Here is a 21,576-nt window from a genome sequence, read left to right on the forward strand (position 1 = left end):
AATGCTTATTTTAAAAATGATCAAGTGTGGATCATGTATGCAAATGTACGCATATTATTAACATTACATGCCCGAGGGATTCAGTTGATTAAAGTCATAGAGAAAATTCATTTGTTTAGTAAATTTCATAAAATTTGACAGAATTTTTATAGTAAAGATTTATTTTGAGAGGGACAGAACATACTTTGTTTTTACTAAAAATCTTAATAGCGAGCGCAGCTCGCCGGCGCGCAGCGCCGGCGCGAAGCGAGCTCTACCGGCAAGGCGTGTGTGAATAGAAAAATCGGACTATAGTTGCACATTCATTCAACGGATTTTTTTTGCGTCAGTAAATCGGACCAGTAATGCATCGTTTTAATCGTCCCAGTAGTTCCCTGTAATCATGGCAATTTTTATCACTTCACACTCTCACGAGAATCAGCAAGACAAATTTAGACAGTAAAAACAATAACGATGTAAGCGACATACAGTCAATGTTACCTCTAAAGTTCACCTCAGTACACTTTCAATCAAAAATAATCGTGTGACGTCACAAACGTTTACACATTGATCCGATATATTTTTTCGGAGTCAGTAAATTTTGACCCACAATTCATAGTACCAATGGTTTCCAACCTCACGTTCCAACATCACGTTCTCCCGAGAATCAAAGTAAAACCTTTGAAAAGCTTATAAGATGTGTAATTTTAAGAACATCATGCTTTTTAAGTAAATAAAACAGTATACTTCGCATACTTTTATTTCTCAGGGGAGTTAGTAAGACGACACTTAACCAACGTCAGCTTTGACGTCACAATAAGCACTGATAAGGGGAAATTACTCTAATTGAAGTTATTGTAAATCTGCTGAAATGACCAAAATCCTCTTAAAATCTTGCAAAGGCTAAGATAAAGAACAGCTGACGAATAAGGACATTTCTTCAGATACAGGAAACAGTTGTAAATTGCACTAATTTGGATGAATGCTCACAAATATTTTATTCACTATAATTACGGTAATTTCCTGAAACGTAACGTTATACGTGGCAGCGCCTTTTTTTAAATGGGGTGGGTGAGTGGATGGCAGCCTCATCCAAAAAATCCAAAAAATCTTTGCAAGCAAAAAGAAAAATAAATCATGAAAATTCTAATCCTTCAGCTCTTTAGCAGTTCAATGGTTTCTTTATTTTCACTTCGATTTATTACATGCGGGGGGGGGGGGGGGGGGGGGGGGCAACACCATGTTCTTTTAACATGATAAGCAAATATTTTTAAGCGTAAATTAAAAATAAAATTAAACATTAATTTTTTTTTTTTTAAGTGGAGGGGCAAATCCATGGTAAGTCGATTTTCTATGTATAAATTGACAAAAATTTTAGCATGGGGGGAGCTCTATGATGAGTCAAGTTTTATATGTAAGTTTAAGAAAAAATGTCTACTGCAAAAAAAAGGGGGAAATCAATCATAATCACAATCACTTTAAAAGAGGAGATGCAGTGCAATGAATATTTATATATTAAAATCTTTATTATTTAACAACATTGTATCTGAGATTAAACTATTGTTCTACATATAAATAAATAAATAAATTATGATAAATCTTATAAACTTTGAATAATGAAAATTTACTGAAAAATAGGTATGTTTTATTTTTTGGCATTCAAATTTCACGTTGTTAATTTTATTTTTATTGATTTATTATAATTCATTGTTTGGTCACATGCTGCGCTCGCCCCAACGGTCGCACCGTAAAACATATTATTTCCTGTAGCCAAATGTATACTAATATTTGCAGCTACCTTTAATCAGGTTTCTTAAAAATACCGACTGAATCACGACGACTTTTTCGCGAAATACAGATTTTCGCGAATAAAATAAATTTTATACATTGGTTTCAAAAGGCAACAACATGACGTTTGAAAATTGCCTTTCAGGAAAAACGTCGTACTCGCGTACGTCCACGTCAATGACGTCACAGTAAACACATGGTAACGTGAATATACCATTACAGGAGCTGAAGATAGACCAAAACGATGCACACGTGGTGAATGCAATATGTCGCTTCCTCTTGGCCGACAAGGTTTGTTTCCTTTCTTTTAACCCTATGAATGCGATATATTTATTGAAGAATCTTAATTCTTACAATTATTTTAGAAATTAGACAAGAACTAATTAACAATATTGCGAATGAAATAATTATTATTTTTCTTATCCAAGAAACGAATACCGCGTACACTAAATAAAACATGTATTATAATAATACGCCGTAAAACTCTTTCACATATCGATGCTACTTGATGGTATCACTATCTGGTCACACAGAGGCTTTGGAACCATCCGATAGCACGGGATTCAAAATATAAACTTTTCAGAAATTCTAACATTCTTTTATCGTAATTTTTATACATTCAAAAGTTCAAGTTAAAAAAAATACTCGCAGTATAGCAAAGATTATCTAACTTTTTGTTTTGAAAAACACGAGGTCACTGACCCTATGTTGAACTACTGTGGCACTCGATCTGAAACTACTGCAAAACACGGGATGTTATCAATTAAGAGTTCATTGATTTCTTAAACGCACAAAAAGGTCAAGGAAAACAAAAGCCTTAACTGTTTAATTTCATCTGGGATACTTATTTAAGCTTTCATGAGTGGACAATTCTCACTGGGAAAAAGGCAATCAAAAGGTTTAGTCCAACGCCGGTACAATTTCTAAAGGCGTTTTGGTTTATGACTGATGTGTTGAGATTTTCAGTTGTGTCAAATTACAAACATTCGCTTGAACAGCATCCAATTTTCTAATAAGACTTCCTTGCATATATCAATAGTTTTGGATATACATAAACATATTGAAATATGACTGGGCATAATTAAACTAGAAGACCTCAATTTGCGCTTTACCATAATATTGAATAATTTAGATTTTGTTTTAGGTTCAAGACTTCCAACTGATGAAGATTTTGCGTTTCTGCTCGAAGACAGGGCGTTTGTCGATTATTTTAATATTTTTATAACATTACCGGTATGTAGTACTTCTTAATTTATAAAACTGCGTGTTTCAAAGATTGAAAACGGCTAATTAAAAAAAAAATTCATGAATTAGATTTTTTAGATTCGCGCTATTAATTAAAATTAGAATGACAAAATACGCACGTCATGCACTCTATTTACATGTTTAATATTGCAGGTATTCGGTCAACAAATATTTTACAATTTTATAGAGAGAGGATTTGTCTATGACCCACCAATAAAGAAAAAGAGAAATGTTTGTATCTTTCTACGAAAAATCACTAATTGTTGAACAAAATAATTAACATTTATTCAACATCCTTTTTTGGCCTTACACATTATCAGAAGATCAATATCCCGAAACATTAGCCTTGCATCTCGAAATTATAACTGAATAATGATTGAAATGAAAAAAACTGTACAAAGAAAATTTCGAATGAGACTTATAGCCCTCTGTTGACAAATTTGCAGTATGTGGACAGACGGTGTGTTATAGCATTCCTAATCGAGGAACGATATCCTCTGTTTGAGAAAACCAGCCTCTTTCTGGAGTACCTGCTCTGTTGTCGTCTGCGAGATGTGGAAGTCGATTTTGAATCTAAAACGTTCAAGGGTATTTAAATCATCTACTCTATGACTTTGAAATAGTGAAAAATATAAATTGAGAATAAACTTAAAATCATGAAACAAAATTGAATTCTAAGAAAAAAAATATTGCTTTGCAAAATATTTTTAGAGGAATCTGAGAAAAGAGCACATTTTTCTCGTAATGTTCTCGGTCACGTGGTCGGTATGCAGATGTTTCGAGAGTTCATTAGAGGAACTGCTGGGGAGAACGTGTTTAAGTGCTGGATAGAGATTGCTAGATGGAAACTTTCAGAAGAAACTCCTTCGCAAAAGACGGAATTGGCTCACAACATCAAGGCCACCTATCTAGCTGAGGGTTCACAGTGTGACCTCAGAACAAAGGGGAAGCGACTCGTTTTTGAAGGTTATTGAAGTTACATTTTCGATTTCAAATGTACAGATTTTGCCAATTTCAGGTCCAATTAAAGTAAACAATATTTGCATTTATTTTGAACATTTTTTCTTAGGCAAAATTGATTTTGAATTGATACCGGAGAGGGAAATACAAGATGAAATACTGAAGGCCACTTCGGAAATGGACATTCTATACATGGTGGAAACAAGCGATGCATTCGACAATCTTCAGAGAATTCTGCTGTCGATTCTCCGCCGGTACTGGGTTCCGCGATATTTCATTCACCTCTATCACACCGTATCTTCGGAGACTCTATCCTTCCTGAAAAAGGAGACTCCCTTTGATATTGGAACTTTAGCACAGCAGCGCAAGCTTCGTTGTCAAATCATGTTTCCGCGCATCTACAGTGCATCACGGTCTAGCCCGGGGTCACCAACCACCCCCGTGTTTCTGTCCTGTGACGCGGACAGACTTCCGGAACCTGCGTACAGTGTTACGTCATCAGATGTCCACGCACAGACACCGGATGTGGAAATTCCTTCTAATACGTCCGATAGAAATATCGAACCACTTGAACTTCTGTCCTTATGGAGTGGTAGGTTATCTTATAAATCTACCATTTTAAGGTTCGATGTTGCTCTGATAAAATAGGTATTTCTTATAATTCAAATTACTAATATTGCTTTAAAGAAATTCATGTTGCCCATCTTAATTTCTGTTCACATTAGTTTTATTTTATGTTGCTATAAGAGTAAACTCTTTTTAAAATATTATAAAGTAAGATACATGTCGAAATGGAAATGTATTTTTTTTCTTTGTTATATATACAGGTCAAGGTTATTCAAGACAAAGGAGTATTGCAACAAAAGGAAATCTGAGTGGATCAAAAAATGACGAATTTGATGATGCCTATGGTCTAAAGGAACTTGAAATTTGGGAGAAGGCCGAATCTTCGCGCTTTCTGGGGGGTTCTCCAATACTGTACACAATACCATTATTCGTGAACTCCTACGTCAAAGGACGAAAGAGAGTAGACTTCGACAATACTATTTTGGATAAAAATAGCAAAATGGCGGCTTCGTTTGCATCTGATATGTTGGCAGGGTATCCATTCCGTCAGTATTTACTTGAAAGGCAATTAAAGCAAGATTCCCGGATGTTAGACTTTTGGAGCGATGTTCGGCAGTACATGGACGCAGATGATGGGTATCTGGATCCGTATGGAATTCCAATGAAGCGGAAGCTGGCTCGAACATTGACGGATAAATATCTAACTTTGAATAATGATCTGGAATATGACATTTTCTCAGAACAACTGAAAATGACTCTATACCAGGGTCTGAATTCTCGGGATGATGTCATTTTGATGTCGTACGCTCAGAACATAATTTCACACGTTAGTTTTTTTTAAGTTGATTGAAAAATGAACCTGATTAAATAACTACCTTTTTCACTCCATGGACATAACAAATTAAATGCAATGTGTTTTTTTTCAACTGCTGAAAATTGTAACTTACTGTTCTCAAATAACACATTCCTTTCTCTTTTTAGGCTCTAAAGGAATCTTGGCAACAATATTCAAGACAGGAAAGAACGTCATTTCGGATGAAAGTAGTAAGTATACAGATCGAAAGTTAGTCAAGTGTCTGATGAAAAAGGATTTTTCATAATCGTGCAAAAACATTGATATATAATATACATAAATAAATAAACATCATTCTTATCGTTATTTCAGTGCGGATCCAGGATATTTGACAGAAACGTGATAGAGATACAGCCTAGATCCGCCTCCGCCCGTGGTCAGTCGGACCCACTGTTCTACGTCAACAGCAACACCCCGAGTCCCACGGGACTGACGTGCAACGACATGGAGACCACCCCCGGACAAAGTACGTCATTCCAAGAGACCGTCTCGCCGTTCAGCCGCATGACGTCAGCGCTTGGGGCGCTTACTCTCACTCCCGAACAGTCACTGAAAGCCTTAGAATTCGCCGTTCTCTGCGCTGAATATGGTACTGTAAATAGGTTGATTATGTTTATACCATAGTTACCCTCTTCAATCAGATACCATGTATTTTTAGAATTACGCCATTTTCAGTAAACCGCCAACGTTTGCTTCTCTATTTCAGGTCGTTCCGGGGTATCCCCACAAGTTTCACCAAGGTTGGAGGATCTGATAGACGTATTGTACAGCGATTATGGCAGTTTGCACATCAAGAGGGAACCAGCTAAAAGACATGGTACGTTACATACAGTTATCACGAGCGCGAACGATGTTTAAATTATTCTATTTTCCGTTTTCTTGTTCCTATTTATCATTTGCGATTTTTTTGTACTCAGTGTTGTGCTGTTTTACTTTTTGGTTTTAGAATTTCTTCACAATCTTCTCAACAAACCAAAAATTGACATAGAAACTATCAAGGTTTCCCGGCGCGTGCTTTTAGCCACACCGGAAGTTTCAGCTATGGAGAGAGGACAATTCCGGTCTCGTCTTCAGAGGCTTGTATTGCGCAGACGGGGAATCCTTATTGAGCGCCCAACCAGGCCTAGGTCAGTTTCAGTACACAACGTTTCAATTCAATGAGACAGTAGTTTTTGGGAGTTGATTTTAATCAACTCTCCTATGCAGTTACTCTGGTAAATCGGAGGTGAAACGGTGTTCGGACCTATGCACAAATCATCACCTCTGACAAAACTTAGTTCATGAAGAAATCGATAAATTCGATGTAATGTATTATGAAGCATTGTTTTTCAAGGAATCTTATTTATAAATACATGTACCTTGAAAATAGTCAGATTTTAAATGGTACGAACAATTTAGATATTTTTGTAATCGTATGTTCCAACGCCAGAGTTTAATATTATATATATGGCATAGAGTGTAGAGCGGATACGATGCCCCTGTGGTTTAATATAGTCTTGTTCAACCAGACGCTCGGCTGTCTCCGTAAATCTCCGACCAGCAGAGAGTCTCTCTTTTGATTGTCGGAGATTATCGGAGACAGCCGAGGTTCTGGTTGAACGAGACTAGAGTTCAATATTGCTTGGATGAATACATTTAGATATTGCACAAAATGATTCATACGGGTTTTTTTCTAGGAATTCTTGTCGGAAAAGTCCAAGAATCCATATTACAAAAAATGTGCGTACATGTAATTCAAAAGCAAATAAGAAATTACCTGCCATGCAAAATAACATATCTTTGGTTAAAAAAAAATAATCAATAAAATCAACTCCCGTCAGTACCTCAGTACTTTGTATTTATATAGGATATTAAAAGACGTAAAGGTAATTTGAAGTACAAGTAAGTAGTTTTGTGAATACAAATAGGATAGCAACAAGTTTTATGACAATCCAAATATTTGGAAACTTTTGCCCCCCCCCCCTCCCAATCCCCCTTCCGAAAAAAGAGTCAAGTTAAAGTAGATAGACCTTTCAACAAATTTTATTATTTAGAAAGTTATCGCTATAACGCATGTTTGATCTTTACAAATGGTACACACCTTCTAATCCAATAGGAATTTGGTTGAAGTCATGCAATCTCCGATTCACTTCGAATTCTTTAAGAGGTTCATGATGGACAACAAGACAGTCCATCCTCTGTTGTTCTGGAAGTACGTGGAGGACCTTAAGGAGGCTCAGTCCGCCCGTCACCGGAACCACATCATCTCCGTCATCTACCGGAAGTTCTTCAGCAAGGCCGCAAAGCAAGGTCTTACCACTACTGTTAACATTAAAGAAAAATCATTTTTACTAGAATTTGACCTTATAAATCATAAAATGTTCAAAGAAAAAGGGAATATGTAAAAACAATTCCTTGAATGATTGCATATCTATTACACTCTCTTGTTGTGTTTCGTGCTACCATAAGTTAAATTGCGATCATAGAAATTACAAACCCAATTTTATTATAATTAAAGACATTAAAAAGCAAACGTATATACAATTTATAGTTAAAAGCATTCTAAGTGATTGTGGCATTGCAATCTGTAGGGTCTTTTCATTTACAAAATCGTGACCTTTAGGTCTAAATCAAATTGCATATGTATACTCTTTAAAAATAAAATGGATATACTCTGAAGGTTACTTACTGGACTGCAGTGATGACATCATCCGTCAGATCCCTACCATGGAGAGGATACCAGCCAGCGTCCTTATATGTGCCCAAGCCAGCGTCTTCAGATCTTTGGAAAAGAAATGGTAATCATTACATGTGGCTGTACACTGTTAATTCTCTTCCTATTAACAAAACTCTATTAACTGCCTTCTTCGCGATTTAAGAGCATATACCTTGTTAGGATCTTACGCTCTAGTGATGTTTCTTAGTTGCGGTATATTAAAACAATTGAACCTCTGCGTTTGCACAGTTTCCAACGATTTTTTTTTAATTATTCAAATGGCGCCATAGATTTTTTTCTAGCATTCTAAATATTGTGTTAATATCATGATGGTGCACGTGTTGTGTGCCAGGTTCCCGCGCTACATGCAGACGTACCAAGTAGACGCCGATTACCCGCCACCGGAGCAGACCGCGGAGAGCCCCTTGGCGAAATCGCCGACATTCGCTGATCTGACAGAAAAACTAGTAATCAACAAAGAGGCGATGGGCAACAAAAAGAAAACACAGAAGAAACGGAAAACGGTATTCGTCACAGTAAAGCAACATATCAAACTTTTAACAATTTTCGATTGGTCAACTCACAAATGAAATAAAACTTTGATGAAGACAAAACTGTATTCTTTAAAGTATCTGGCGTATTCTTTTTTTCCAAACAGTGGCATTTATGGCGCGGATTCCTTCATTTGATTACAGACTTTATGGATGCCATGGAAGACGAGTATGAATTCAAGCTCCTAGAGCTGTACATGCGCAACGAACAGGAAAAAGATTCCAAACGAAAACGTAAGTACGAACGCCCATAAACTAATTTTGGCTTTAATAAAATATATCGCGAAAATGCATAAGTTTAGCGGATAAATGAGAAACTTTTGCAGTATAACGCATGACTTTTAACGGTATCGTTTAAAATCAATAACCAATATGTCTATAGTATAATATTTGCAAAACGAGTCTACAGAGTCATTAATAATGTATGCTATATTATATTTTTGTGGGCTATTGCTTATTGATATCTTTTCTTCCTCCAGGGGTGGCGGACAAGTCCCTCCTAACGTCCAGTACTATTGCCGCCTACCAGACACGTGTCGTCCTCAGGAACCGCCTCGTTATCATCAACAAGCTGGTGGCAGACCTCAACTTCTGGAACGAAATCCAAAAGTAAACCTACAGCAGATTTGTCCTTCTTACACTGGGGGGGGGGGGGGATAAATTCTGGGCTTTCTTTTTCTTTTTATTTCAACAGGTTGTATAGATCAGGGACGTCCCTGTAAAGATGCATGTATGTTTTGTTAACAAGTTTTGTCTTTTATGATGTTGGGGCAAATTTTTTTTTATTTCAGCAGCTTGCATAGATACAAGTTTGCTTTAATTGATGTCAAGTACAACATCGATTGTCTTGCCGGAAACATTTCAAAACTTTATCTAAAGTACAACTAGATGTACATGAAGGGAAGGAACAAGCACATCCACCGTTGTGTGCATTAAATCTGATATATATCTGAGAATCTGCGACACGAAATTGATGTTTGCACGCATGTTCGTGTAAACAATGTTCATGTAACTATTCAAAATACTGGAAGCCAAAATTAGTTTGCGCCCATTGTAGAAATCGGTCAAAAATATAATTTGCTACCCATACTGGTACATGTAGCATAAACTTCATGTGTATTATTTGTAAAATTAATCATAAAGTCAGTGTTTACATTTTCAGATTCAAGAAACACATTGATGAGATAAGCACCCGCGAAAACATCACCAAAGTAGATATGGATTTCCTGCAGCTTAAAGCTAAGGCCATAGTCGACTGCTATCTCGTATCGGAAGTTCTCCCCCGGGTGCAGGTCAGAAAAGGAACTCGCAAGTTCATTGATGTCAATATTGTTTTGGATGTTTCGGATCATGTCTAAAATAACGACAGTTTGAATACCGACTTTTTTTAGCATTTAGTTTTAATGGCTATAAGTGATATTTACGCGTTTTAGTATAATTCAGCAGTCTGCGAAGGTAAGTCGTTATAAGTATTCTTAAAAATTTGGTGTCACACACTTAGCGACAATTAATCGCTAATTTCTTCAGGTTAACATCCCGAGTGACTTGGCCACCAGTATAGCCGTATCCCTCACACATTCCGGGCCGACACGGGGGCTGTTTCACGACGCCATGATACTGATATTCCCCATTATCTACTTCTTCTGGAAAAGGTTCTCTTTAAAATTATTCCTTTAAAACATATGTGCTTACACACTAATCAGCGCTATCAATTACATGCATCATGTACAACTTGGCCTTTGAAACTTGTTTAGGTTTCGTGATGAATGGTTGAAAGGTCATGACCCGAAGGACTTTTATTTCCGTCTGAAGGAAAAGTTAACAGTTCCCTGGGTGTCCTGTACTCCCCACAAAGACTTAAGCGGCCCAGACTACCTCCATGTTAGGGAGTCCCAGTGTCAAATGATGGCCGTCAATCTTCACGGTAGTATCGTGTCCAATTTTTCGAACTACTAATTACCTGTCATCTATTTTATTGACGTAGTATTTCGTTTATAGACATGCGATAATGTCTTACATTTCTTTTGCAGAAGATGAACCTTTCCGAATAAATTTCACGGTGATGGGAGGGATTCGTTACATGTTTTCTAATAGAGTGGCAACAAAACCAGCCACAATGCCAGCGAATACGGTGGGGCACAGCGCCCGGCGGCACCATAATTCACGGCGATCACAACGCAATAGCGTCAATCGCATACAACGCTTACAGGCAGAAGATGCTACTCATGGCGAACACAGGTATTCCAGGCACGACATGAAGAAGAAAAGCAAGATTATTTTGGAGGATGAAGAGAGTGTCCGCAATTTGGACCAAGGGGACCTGGATGTAAAATCTGAGAGAAGTCTCGAAATTCAAAAACCAGAAGAACAGTCGGAGTCGTCTGCTACTGCACTCCCGGCGCGGCGCAGAAGACAGCCTGCAGCAACCAATCAATGCAAAGCTTTCAGAATCAGTCAGCTTGTAGAGGAGCTGAACTCGGAGAGTGGTCGTCCCATAGCCCAGCGATTACGCACGCTGGATCAGGTTGTCCGCGCTGCTCTCAACACCCAAAATCGCTCTCAGTTCACGGATGATGCAATTAGTTCTCTTACTTCTCTGCTCAATTAAATTTATGCAAGAAACAATAGGGCAGAGTTTGTTATGGTAGAGCTACATGCCCTACGAAATACATGTAACCAAAATAAAACAAAATCATTAGTGTCAAAATGTTGTGTTCTTATAAATAACAATACTTTATGGTACATAAAAAAATCTATACAAAAGGAACATCTACATTATTGACACTTACAATATGAGCTGCTTGGAATTTTTCAATAAAAGTTTAAACGCCTTGACACAGTGAACAACTCTGTAAAGTACATTTCATAACATTATACAACTTCTTATGAACAAATCTATACAACTGGTTGCATAAAATTTAGATTTGGGATCGATGGATTTTTTTATGTCTTTCAAGGTAAATGTTCAAGGCTGTAGCATTGACATGATTATATTTTGTGAGTAAAAGAATTCCCCACTGAAACATTCATTCATTCATTCATCCATTCATTCACTTTCTTTCATTCATTCACACTTCTTTATATGGTTCTGCTAATCCTTTTGCTTGTCTCTCCCTTAATGCTTTCATTCTCTGTCTGTTACTTTCTCTGTCCTCTTTTCTCCGATTTATTCTCTGAAATATAAAGAGGTGATATTGAGGTGATATTGTTTTCAATGGAAAACCTGACTCTTAATTAGCTTCATGGTTTTCCTATGAAATGTATGGTTTATTTACGTTAATAATACATTACAGTGTGTATCGTTACTTCCCCTTATCAACTGAATTATGCATCCAACATGTGCAATTTAGGAAATTCCATAGAGAAAAGTTACCAGATGGACCCAAAAACAACTGGCCTCTGTGCCATAAAACTTTGACAAGATTGATACTGATCTGGGTCTCACTTTTCACTATACATGCAGTTAGTAAAATACTTAGATTTGAAATGAGTTTGATAGCCACAGAGGCTGAAGACAAGTCATCAAAATTAAATCCATATTCAACATTCACATGCGAAATCTACACATTTCATTTATAACATTATAACATCCTAGAAAATTTGATGAATGTAAAATTTATACCTCCCTCCGTAAACATTTCTGTACATCAGTGAACAAGGGATCACAATATCCAAGGAATCTGAGGAACCCATGCTGGAAAAGAGACGACAGGAAAACATTTTATAATTCTGTTCATTAATTAATACTGTGGAATCATTAGATTTCGTGGTGGCTCAATTTTCGTGGAATTCGTGGGTACCTCTCATCAACGAATTAACATCCTCCACGAATTAATAAATTATGGTAATAAAGTCATATTTCCTTTGTAGGTTTAACAGAATACACGAAATTACGTCCACACGAACTTGTAAAATTTAAGCAATCCACGAAAATTGGCCCCCACGAAATTTAATGATTCCACAGTATTATGATATTAATATCTTTAAAAATTTCAACTGGAAATAGGGAAGGATTAACTTTATACAGAAATATAATCTATAAAACATTATGAAATAACAATAAACATTTGATAATTTAATCAGAAAATTATCCAAGTCTACAGGGATGAAAAGTTGGATAAAAAGTTAAATAAGTGTGAAACTCAGACTTCAGTTGTAAGTAATCTACATAAAGACTCGCTACCAAAAATTGCTCTGTTATCAACAGCATGACAACAAAAATGTAAGAAAAATGGTGAAAATTCGGAAGTTAAGGACAATAAGTAAACAGCTAAACAAAAATCAATCAACATGAAACTCAACTTCGATCTATAAGTCATTAATACAAGTGTGAAGATTCATGCAAGTGAATAAATACATGTGTACATTTGTACAAACCTGCTCTTGGCAACTGGTAAAAACTTTTATTAAAGTGTTACATTCATCTGTGTGCAAATGAGCAGACAAGTCAGGATGCATCTGAAATTGAAAGATGACAAATTTAATTTTCAATTAAGGTCAAGATCTAGTAAATGAAAGGTGCCTACAGGTTTATGAAATTCAAGATATAAATTCTTTTAATGATGCTTTATAACAATATCTTTGTTTCATAGGGTGTACCGGGGCTAAAATTTTTGCTAAACACAATGAATAATCATGTTTTAAACAACCATTTTCTATGAAATATGAAGGATAAAAGTAACAAATCTCGGAGTTTTGTCCCTTTTTGACTAATGAAACATATCTAAATTGCCTACAGTCTCTCCAAAAACTGCATTTAACAATCTCTTGACCACCTCTTTAAAATGATATCAAATTGAATATGGGTACCGGGATTACTTCTCCCGTTATTAAAAATAGAATGTCAAAAATTTTTGAGTGGCAAAATTTAAAGATACAGGGACATTCTGAATTAAACCTTGACAAATGGCTGAAGTTTGGGCTGATTTTACAGATATACTCAATAAAAATCTGTCCCACATCAAGATTCATGAAAAGACATCACAATCAGTTTGAGAAAACTGTTTAATGTTTATAGAGATTTCACCAACTAGGAAAAGAAAATTTCATAATGTTTATACATTATTAAAGCTAAGTGTTTATTTGCTCATCCTGTTTTTTGGAGGGATTTTTTTATAACACCCTTCATGTTTAACATCAGGTCTAATTGTCAAATGTCAATACATGTAATAAACAAGAGATGTTCGTGAAACACGTATGCCCCCTACCTTTGAGACCTCTGAAATGAAAATGAATGGAAATTGCAAAAAATCCAACTTGACCTAGATATTCTTCATAAATCTGTATACAAAATTGCATTTCAGTGTGTGCGACCTCTGCAAAGAAACTAAACGGAAACTGTGGGTGGACTGACCAACTGACCGATTGACGATGGACAGCAGCAAAGCAATATGCCCTCTCTTCTTTGAAGGAGGACATAATTACCTGTAATTCCAGTTGATCAAAGATGTTGTAAAGAGGTAGATTTTCTAATAAAATTCGACTCTTAATCTCTAGTCAAATGGTAAAGTGTGCAATTTGAGGTTCAGGAACCCACAACTGAATCCTGGTCTGGACTGTCATAATTTCTCCCTCTCCATTAAATCATGTTATGTATTTATAATCAAAGGCCTTGGTGGTTTTTTTGATAAAAATTTGAACCCCCCCCCCCAAAAAAAAGGCCTGGCTCTTATAAAAATGACTCTGAGGCTATGAGAATGATTGATGAACAAAGACTGTACATTTATGCAATGTAAACTTGAAATTACCCAAACCAAAAAAAGGTATTCTTCTCATGTAGTAATCCTTTATCTAGTTATATGGTGTTGTTTTTTTATTTTTTGAGCTCAATATTGTATAAAATAAACGTTTGACATTCGTATCTTACAAGAACTAAGTAGTTTAGGAAACATCTTATTACAAAGAAAATAAAAAATATATACAGAAGTTTGCTATTAATCCTAGGATAAAATTTTGCATTACAACTCACCTTCAAAAAAAATTATAAAACTTGCAACTTCCGGATTAGCAATATAGACAACTTGTACGTGATTGTTTCTTGCATTTTGTTATGATTGCTCGCTAAAGCCTAGAACAAATTCAATGTTTCAAATTCCTAACTTAATATCAAATTTTAATACTTTTATGAATACTTATGGTAACTATATCTTATAGTAATAATCAATGTATAAATAACTTATGTACAAGTTACGCCTTAAATATTACGTCACAACTTTCATGGCCGCCTGGCGCATTTTTCAAAAAGATTAAAAAAAAAAGACGCTTGCAGGCACTGTTACTAACGTCAATGAACAATGGGATTCATAGCGGATGTTCTTAAATCGTGTTTTTCAAGACTTAAAGTTGCTGATTTGGAGCAACTTATTAGACAATGGGGATATTTGAACAATGACGAGTTAAGCCAACTTGACTTCTCAAAATCAAAACTCTGTGTCTTTCGAGACGTTTTGAGTTTCTGTGAGGTAGGTCTTAGCTAGATTTGTTTAATGCTATTTTTGTGTTCTACGAATTTTGTATAGCGGTGCGAGGGTTTCTCCACAGACACATGTTATTCTCAACAGCTCTTTAAACAGCTTTTGAAGTAAATTGATAAAATTTCTCTTAAATAATAAATAACTTCCATGCAAAGTACAATCCAGTGTTTATCCAGTTTCTCTATATTTTTTTTCTTGCCATTATAGGACAAGAAAAGACATAAAGAAGCTTTAAGAAAAGTAAATGACTTGGACCTAATGTGTAAGTTGTGTATAACCAATGATCTGTCATTGTGAATTTCATTGAATTTTCGGATGCAAGACGTTTCAGGACCTGGTGTGAAAAACATTTAGGGATCTGGGCTGTGTTTTACAAAAGAACTTATGACTTATGACAAAATTTATGAACGCTTATTAATCATCTACTAATACATAAGTTATTCTTATGGCTGGAACATATATAATTATGGGAATTGAAATATTTGTAAACAATAGTTTTATGTCAATTCTGTTCTTTAAAGATCATTTTAAGAGGCTTTAAATATTTACTGTTGTAAGTTCTTTTGCAGCCCTTGACGTTTTGGTTCCTGGATCTTTTGGGACTTACATTACAACATTTCAGGACTTGAATAAAAATGAATAGACTTAATTAGTTGTGAAAACGTATTATTATGAATATTATCATGTTTTTTAAAGTGAACAGTTATTTAAAATAATATAACACTTGATTTATTACCTCAGCCCTGTTTTGATTCATTTATTAAAAAAATCCAAGGAGGCTTGAGGGAAGGCTAACGATGATTGTTTTGAAAACAGTGAAGTCGCACCTTTTACATATACCTGACCTGACCTGTGCATACTAGGTGTACTGAGGTGTTAATTATGGGGAAACCAATAAAGAGATTCCCCTGTCAATACACACGCGCTAACATCTAGCTACCATATCAGACCCGAAACATCTTATCATGTCCCGAAATGTATTAGTCCCAATATGTAAAAAAATTCGATTTTTCAAATGCCAGATTCTGCAGTATCTTGTTAATAAAATAGGACTTGAAATTGAATTGGTTAAGAATCACATTATTTATCTTTTGTTGACAGGTACTGTGAAAAACTCAACAAAGAAGAAATGGACCATGTATAGACTGCAAGATAAAAAATCAGGTACTTTGGAGGTGGCACATATCTAATACATTTTGCAATCAAAATCAAATACCCTGCAATCAAGATAGAATTGTAATGTACATCTTATCAAAATAAACAATAAAATGAAATATAATTGTATAACATGCATATTTTTCTTTTCTTGGAATTGTTACCTAACAGCTTAGTGCAATGGCTTAGAGTGTTTATTACTAATCTGTAAATCATGAAATTGAATCCTGCTGGGGCTTTTATTATATTTTCCTTTCCAAACATTTTCAAAACACATTTTTAGTCAAATTTTGTCAAATTTGAAAATTATCAACCGGTGAATAGTATTTTAATTATTAACTACTTTTATCCACATTAATATCAATAGGTGTCTCATACCACCTTAACAGCAATTTTGATGTGAGTGACATAATTAAATAATATATTCTCATTGTAAAACTTTGTCTCATCACCCTTGATCAGGCCAAAATAAATTTATTGTTTGTTTGGAATTGCCTACTGCCTCATTGAAATAACCCCCCCCCCCCTAGAATGATAAAATTTTATCAGCAGAAAATAGAGTTTTTTATTGAAGAAAAGAATGACAACAAAAACATTTCCACTGTTTTATAATATTGAGATTTTTATTTGAACCAAATTTTTATTAGTTAAACTTCCAGTTAGTTTTTTAATCCCTCCCTTCCTCCTGGGTCTGAAAACCCCCAGGTGGCAATTCCAAACAAACATTTTTTTTAAGGATGGTCACATGTCCTTGTCACTTTAATTCAAGTTTGATTATAGTTTTATCCTTCCTTTCAGCAATATACATGTACAATCAGAGAAATTATTTGATTGAATAATAAGCTTATTTTAGTTTCTGTTGCAATAATAGGTACATTCCTTACTTCTCTTGCAGGGTCAAAAGAAAATTGGTATTCTGATCCAGAAAAATTCAAAAGGAAACTTCAACAACAAGTTGACCTCTACTTTGATTCAGTAAGAACCTGGGGACAATCTCAATAAACTTATTCTGTTGTGCACCGCCTTGTATATTTTCCACTGTGCACCAACACACAAGAAATAAAACAAGTTACTACAGTAGTTTCAATTATCAATTTTGCAAAGTAAAAAATCTTGAAAACATATTTCTGATGTATACTGAATAAAACTTAAAATATACAGGTATACCTAATAATTTTCCTTTCTTGATACTGTTAATTTTACAGAGTGTAATTTGATTTTCTGGATCAACACAGTAGGGTTTTTTGAATCCATATCAATATTTTCTGAAACTGATGACTAAGCTTTGTTCATGTTTGATCTTGTTATTTGCACCTGTCAACTATACATGACCCGTCACTTCGTACCATGTTACTGTTGCGTTAATATATTTATCAAATTTCCATTGAAGGCTGCCTCTGTGTCTGTCACCCTCCAAGATGGTGCTCTGTGGTGCAGACTATACCTCCCATCAGGAAACCACTTCATGACTGCCAATGCTGTGTACTTGATTCACTACCCCAACTCCCATTGCTTTGCTATCTCCGCCTTTAAAGTGTCAGTCCAGAATTTCTTGTTCCAGGTTTGTGAATTGTCATTGACAAAAATTTTTAGAATATGTATACAATATTTGTAAGTACGTGTAAAACCAACTTATAGGGGTGTCATTAATAGTAATTTCTTCACGAATAAATGAAATTTATGAAGTATGAATTACTATGTGTGATGTAACATAATCATACATTTAGAAAGGTTCCCAATATTCTTCTTAATATTCTTCATTATAAGGGTGATACAGAGTAAATCATTTTTCATCAACAAAAAGAACAAGGATAAATGCTAAGCAACTTTTAGTCTTTTAGAAGGTTCCCCTTATTCTTCAATATTTGCATATTCATTGTTCTTTCCCACTATAAGTTCATACGGAGGAACTGCAATTATTTTTCTATAATCGCAATTGCTCTGTCTGTATACTATGACGTTATAAAGGTGATCTACTTTTCCATGACGTTATAGATTTAAACCACTATACGATACATCACTGATGTACCTGGTATTAGATTAAAACATGTCTTATAATAGCATTTTAAAGGAATTACTGTTATAACATATCATTGATTCTGTTAACAAATCTATGTGAATTAAAAAGATACATTACAGTCTGAATGTTTATTTTTGATGCAATAGCTTAATGTCAAGGTCTAGGGCTAGGCTAATACAGGGTATTTGCGAGTGGTAAAATGCAAAGATAAGTAATAAACAATGATTATTTAATGAACATGGTGTTATGAATAGCAACTGCTCTGCTGGCATATTTTCCATGTTGCGCTAGCGCGCATCATGGAATATGCCAACAGAGCAATTGCTATTCATAACACCATGTTCACTAAATAACGTTGTTTATTTCTTAAATGAATGGGCAATATGTTATGAACTTCATTTTTCATGAGAAAAAACATAACTCTGATAAATGTTAAGTGTTTCAATTGTCTTACAGTGTCTGTCCAACTTATTTGGCTTCCACACCCTGACCAGCATGAATTTGTCGGGCCTACAGTATAAGTCTCTGTTTCAACTGGCCTTCAACAAGTTGGGAGAAGTGAGTATATCATGTATGTGTTACTTAAATATGCTGCAGTTCTGATTATTTGACTAGTGCTTGTGTTTTATATACAATAACTATTGACCCTATATTAACATTTGAAGGTTCCTTAGAAATCATTAATTATTTTTTCATTTGTAAAATTTGAAGGTTACTTAGAAATAAATATTTTTTTATTTCTTCCTTGTGGTTTTTCAGCTCTTCTTTAATTTTTACATCCATTTAAGCACTCTCAAGGGAGGGGGGGGGGGTCATTTTGATTTCTAACCTTACAATTTTTGGCCAAAAATGGTATCCAAAGATTGATTGACTGACCTAGTAATAAAATATTTAGTACAAAGAAAATTCAGAGACTAAGAAATATTTGAATCCAAGTAATGCTGTCTTTGATGAAGTTATAAGAATTGGTTCTGCAAAAATCCTTAAATCAGTTTTAGTCTCCTTTTAACAATATTTAAATTTTAGTCAAATGCAGCATCTAATATTACCTCATACCTCAATCAGAGAATTGTCATCTATTGAATTAAAGTAATCTAACATACTGTATATTTTCAAAATTGAATCCTGTGAAATTTTTTTTTACTTTTGCTCAATTGTTTTGTATTCTGTCTGAAACATTAAAAGCTAAGCTGTGTCCTTTCTTTATTGTAGACATCCTTTGGAAAACTTTCAGATGTTCAGAGTCTTCCCTTCATCAGTAGACGCAAGCGGAAAGGTAGGGTTGTGATAAACATGTAGCAAATGTTAGTAGTTTATTGATTTTTTTTTACTTTGAGGACCTTTATCACCCCTGCGAATATTATTGTCATTTAAATTTTAGACCACATGGTTTTATTTTACCCTTTCGTGCCTCGTGTTGATAGTCTATTTCATAGAATCTAGGTACTTGTAATCAGATATAAATTCTAGACGTTTATTGATTTTAAACTTTATCTTCATTAATTGGTGGATAAAATGTGTTCTAAAAATAAATGTGACAATACAAAAAAATAGGTTTTTTTTCTGCAATTGCAAAACTTAACATGCTAAGTACATGGTATTGCACACGACAAGCATCAAACATGGCAACCCAATGTTTCTATTTTCAACCACTCTACACGAATGATAACTCTGTTTTGAATATCATCGTTTAATTTAAATAACCACTTGATGGTGAAATAAAACATACATCTTAAAAGATTTTAATGTTTTAACATAAATCAAAGAAGGATATGATATAAAAAAACTACCAGTACTTATGTATTTGAGAATATTATCAGAGCACTTATACTTCCGCTCGAAATTTCACAGGAACTGAACAAATCTTGGTTAAGTCTTGTGAACTCTGGATTTATTATATACTTAGCAATGATAAAAAACCCATTCCGTACACATTAACAGGGGTGTTTATATGAATTTTTAAAAAATTTAAAATGTCTTTTTTCAAAATGCTTCATGTACATGTTCAACACACTGCGCTTATGTTTAAAACATAGCTGCTAAATAAATAAAGAAGTTTATTATTTGAAGAACTATTATACAGGGCAACTACTCTTTACTTTATAAACTATTTTATTAGGGGGGAGGGGGTCTTTGTATGCAACACTTTGAAGTTGTTCTAAATGTTTTGTTTTGCAGCAGAAGAAATAGAACGAGAACCAAACCTGAGGTCAGAGGATGTCGCCATGAAGCGTCATAGATCCCTAAGTTTGGAGGCGGCCTTTGGGGAGTATCAGCAGCCTGTTTTGGAATCTTTGCGATTTAAGGTATTAACTCCTGCAAGTGTGTGTTTATTTGATCTGTATTTGTTCACTTTTAACTCAGCCTGTCTAGAAACTTAAAAATAAATGGATATTTTCATAGTCAACTATTACTGATATGTAGATGCAAGTTATTTCCTTTCTTGGTAATATTTTTGAAATGGACAACAATTTCAAATATCTATTATTATACTGGTATGATTCAGAAATTTAAATTTTTGAAAATACAAAAAAAAAATTTATTTACACTGTGCTTTACTTCTTCAGGTTGAAGCAAAATTTATGGGAAAGAAGAACATTGAAAATTTTCAAGATAATGGAGAGCCATTTAGATGCTGTGTAAAGTTTGAAGGACCATCAGTTTTGGATGGAGTTCGGAATTTAGCAAGTTGTGGACTAGCCAATGAACCTCTTCCTAAACATCTACTCAGAGTGAATTCATTGGGAACAAACAATTTTGTGCTAAAAAGTAAAGAAAAGTCATGATCATCAAATGGACGTGGATGGACATTTTTACTGGTAAATGTTTCAGTGAACTATCAACAAAAAATTGAGATTGTGATTTGGCATGACTTTTATACGACTTCTTATATCAGTATTGTGATTGAACCTGAGTTTTATATAGCTGTTTTACTTGTTATTATTTTGTTACTTAAAAATAAATTTTTCTAGCACAGTTAACATGTTTTTGATTTTAAAACTTAGATTTTATATGATTGTGGTGGTGTAAAGGCAATATTGATACATTTGATAATTTTCTTCCTAATTTTTTCATACATACATACAGTTTTCTCAGATTCCTTTTAAAGAAGCAATTTCAGACTTAAGTCAAAATTTTAGTTAGGTATAAAATGATTGTAAAGTTTATCATCAAATGACGATTGGAATTTGTAATTAACAATATTATATCAAGACACTTTTACCGTAATAGCATTTCAATTTTGACCCTTTGACAGTGGTTTCAATCAAGAAACATTAAGATTGTACAAT

The 21,576-nt window shown here is 34.5% G+C and overlaps 2 protein-coding genes across 2 annotated transcripts; both read left to right on the forward strand.

The window, feature by feature from the left end:
• Positions 1-1,930: 1,930 nt before the first annotated feature.
• Positions 1,931-11,337, forward strand: LOC105318165 (regulator of G-protein signaling protein-like). Its single transcript, XM_011415108.4, has 20 exons — positions 1,931-2,058; positions 2,912-3,000; positions 3,166-3,243; positions 3,459-3,600; positions 3,724-3,978; positions 4,082-4,564; positions 4,800-5,365; positions 5,521-5,583; positions 5,705-5,981; positions 6,099-6,209; positions 6,339-6,519; positions 7,488-7,681; positions 8,052-8,169; positions 8,440-8,611; positions 8,746-8,872; positions 9,118-9,247; positions 9,801-9,930; positions 10,166-10,290; positions 10,393-10,562; positions 10,669-11,337. The coding sequence occupies exons 1-20, from the start codon at positions 2,034-2,036 to the stop codon at positions 11,244-11,246; spliced, it is 4,014 nt and encodes a 1,337-aa protein (XP_011413410.4). The 5' UTR covers positions 1,931-2,033; the 3' UTR covers positions 11,247-11,337.
• Positions 11,338-14,838: 3,501 nt separating this feature from the next.
• Positions 14,839-21,267, forward strand: LOC105318205 (centromere protein N). The gene is made up of 9 exons (XM_011415183.4): positions 14,839-15,099; positions 15,319-15,373; positions 16,213-16,275; positions 17,162-17,241; positions 17,657-17,827; positions 18,743-18,844; positions 19,499-19,562; positions 20,465-20,592; positions 20,854-21,267. The coding sequence occupies exons 1-9, from the start codon at positions 14,932-14,934 to the stop codon at positions 21,070-21,072; spliced, it is 1,050 nt and encodes a 349-aa protein (XP_011413485.3). The 5' UTR covers positions 14,839-14,931; the 3' UTR covers positions 21,073-21,267.
• Positions 21,268-21,576: the final 309 nt, after the last annotated feature.

The sequence above is a fragment of the Magallana gigas genome, chromosome 3 (genome assembly GCF_963853765.1).
Source record: "Magallana gigas chromosome 3, xbMagGiga1.1, whole genome shotgun sequence".
Taxonomy (NCBI): Eukaryota; Metazoa; Mollusca; class Bivalvia; order Ostreida; family Ostreidae; genus Magallana; species Magallana gigas.

What these genes read in the sequence shown, in the direction of transcription:
- LOC105318205 (XM_011415183.4), top strand. Translation starts at nt 14,932, where the DNA reads ATGGGATTCATAGCGGATGTTCTTAAATCGTGTTTTTCAAGACTTAAA. An exon ending in ACTGCAAGATAAAAAATCAG is followed by an intron (nt 16,276 to 17,161) that starts GTACTTTGGAGG and finishes CTTCTCTTGCAG; the next exon opens with GGTCAAAAGAAAATTGGTAT. An exon ending in TCCAGAATTTCTTGTTCCAG is followed by an intron (nt 17,828 to 18,742) that starts GTTTGTGAATTG and finishes ATTGTCTTACAG; the next exon opens with TGTCTGTCCAACTTATTTGG.
- LOC105318165 (XM_011415108.4), top strand. Translation starts at nt 2,034, where the DNA reads ATGTCGCTTCCTCTTGGCCGACAAG. An exon ending in GCTTCCTCTTGGCCGACAAG is followed by an intron (nt 2,059 to 2,911) that starts GTTTGTTTCCTT and finishes ATTTTGTTTTAG; the next exon opens with GTTCAAGACTTCCAACTGAT. An exon ending in CGTTCTCTGCGCTGAATATG is followed by an intron (nt 5,982 to 6,098) that starts GTACTGTAAATA and finishes TCTCTATTTCAG; the next exon opens with GTCGTTCCGGGGTATCCCCA.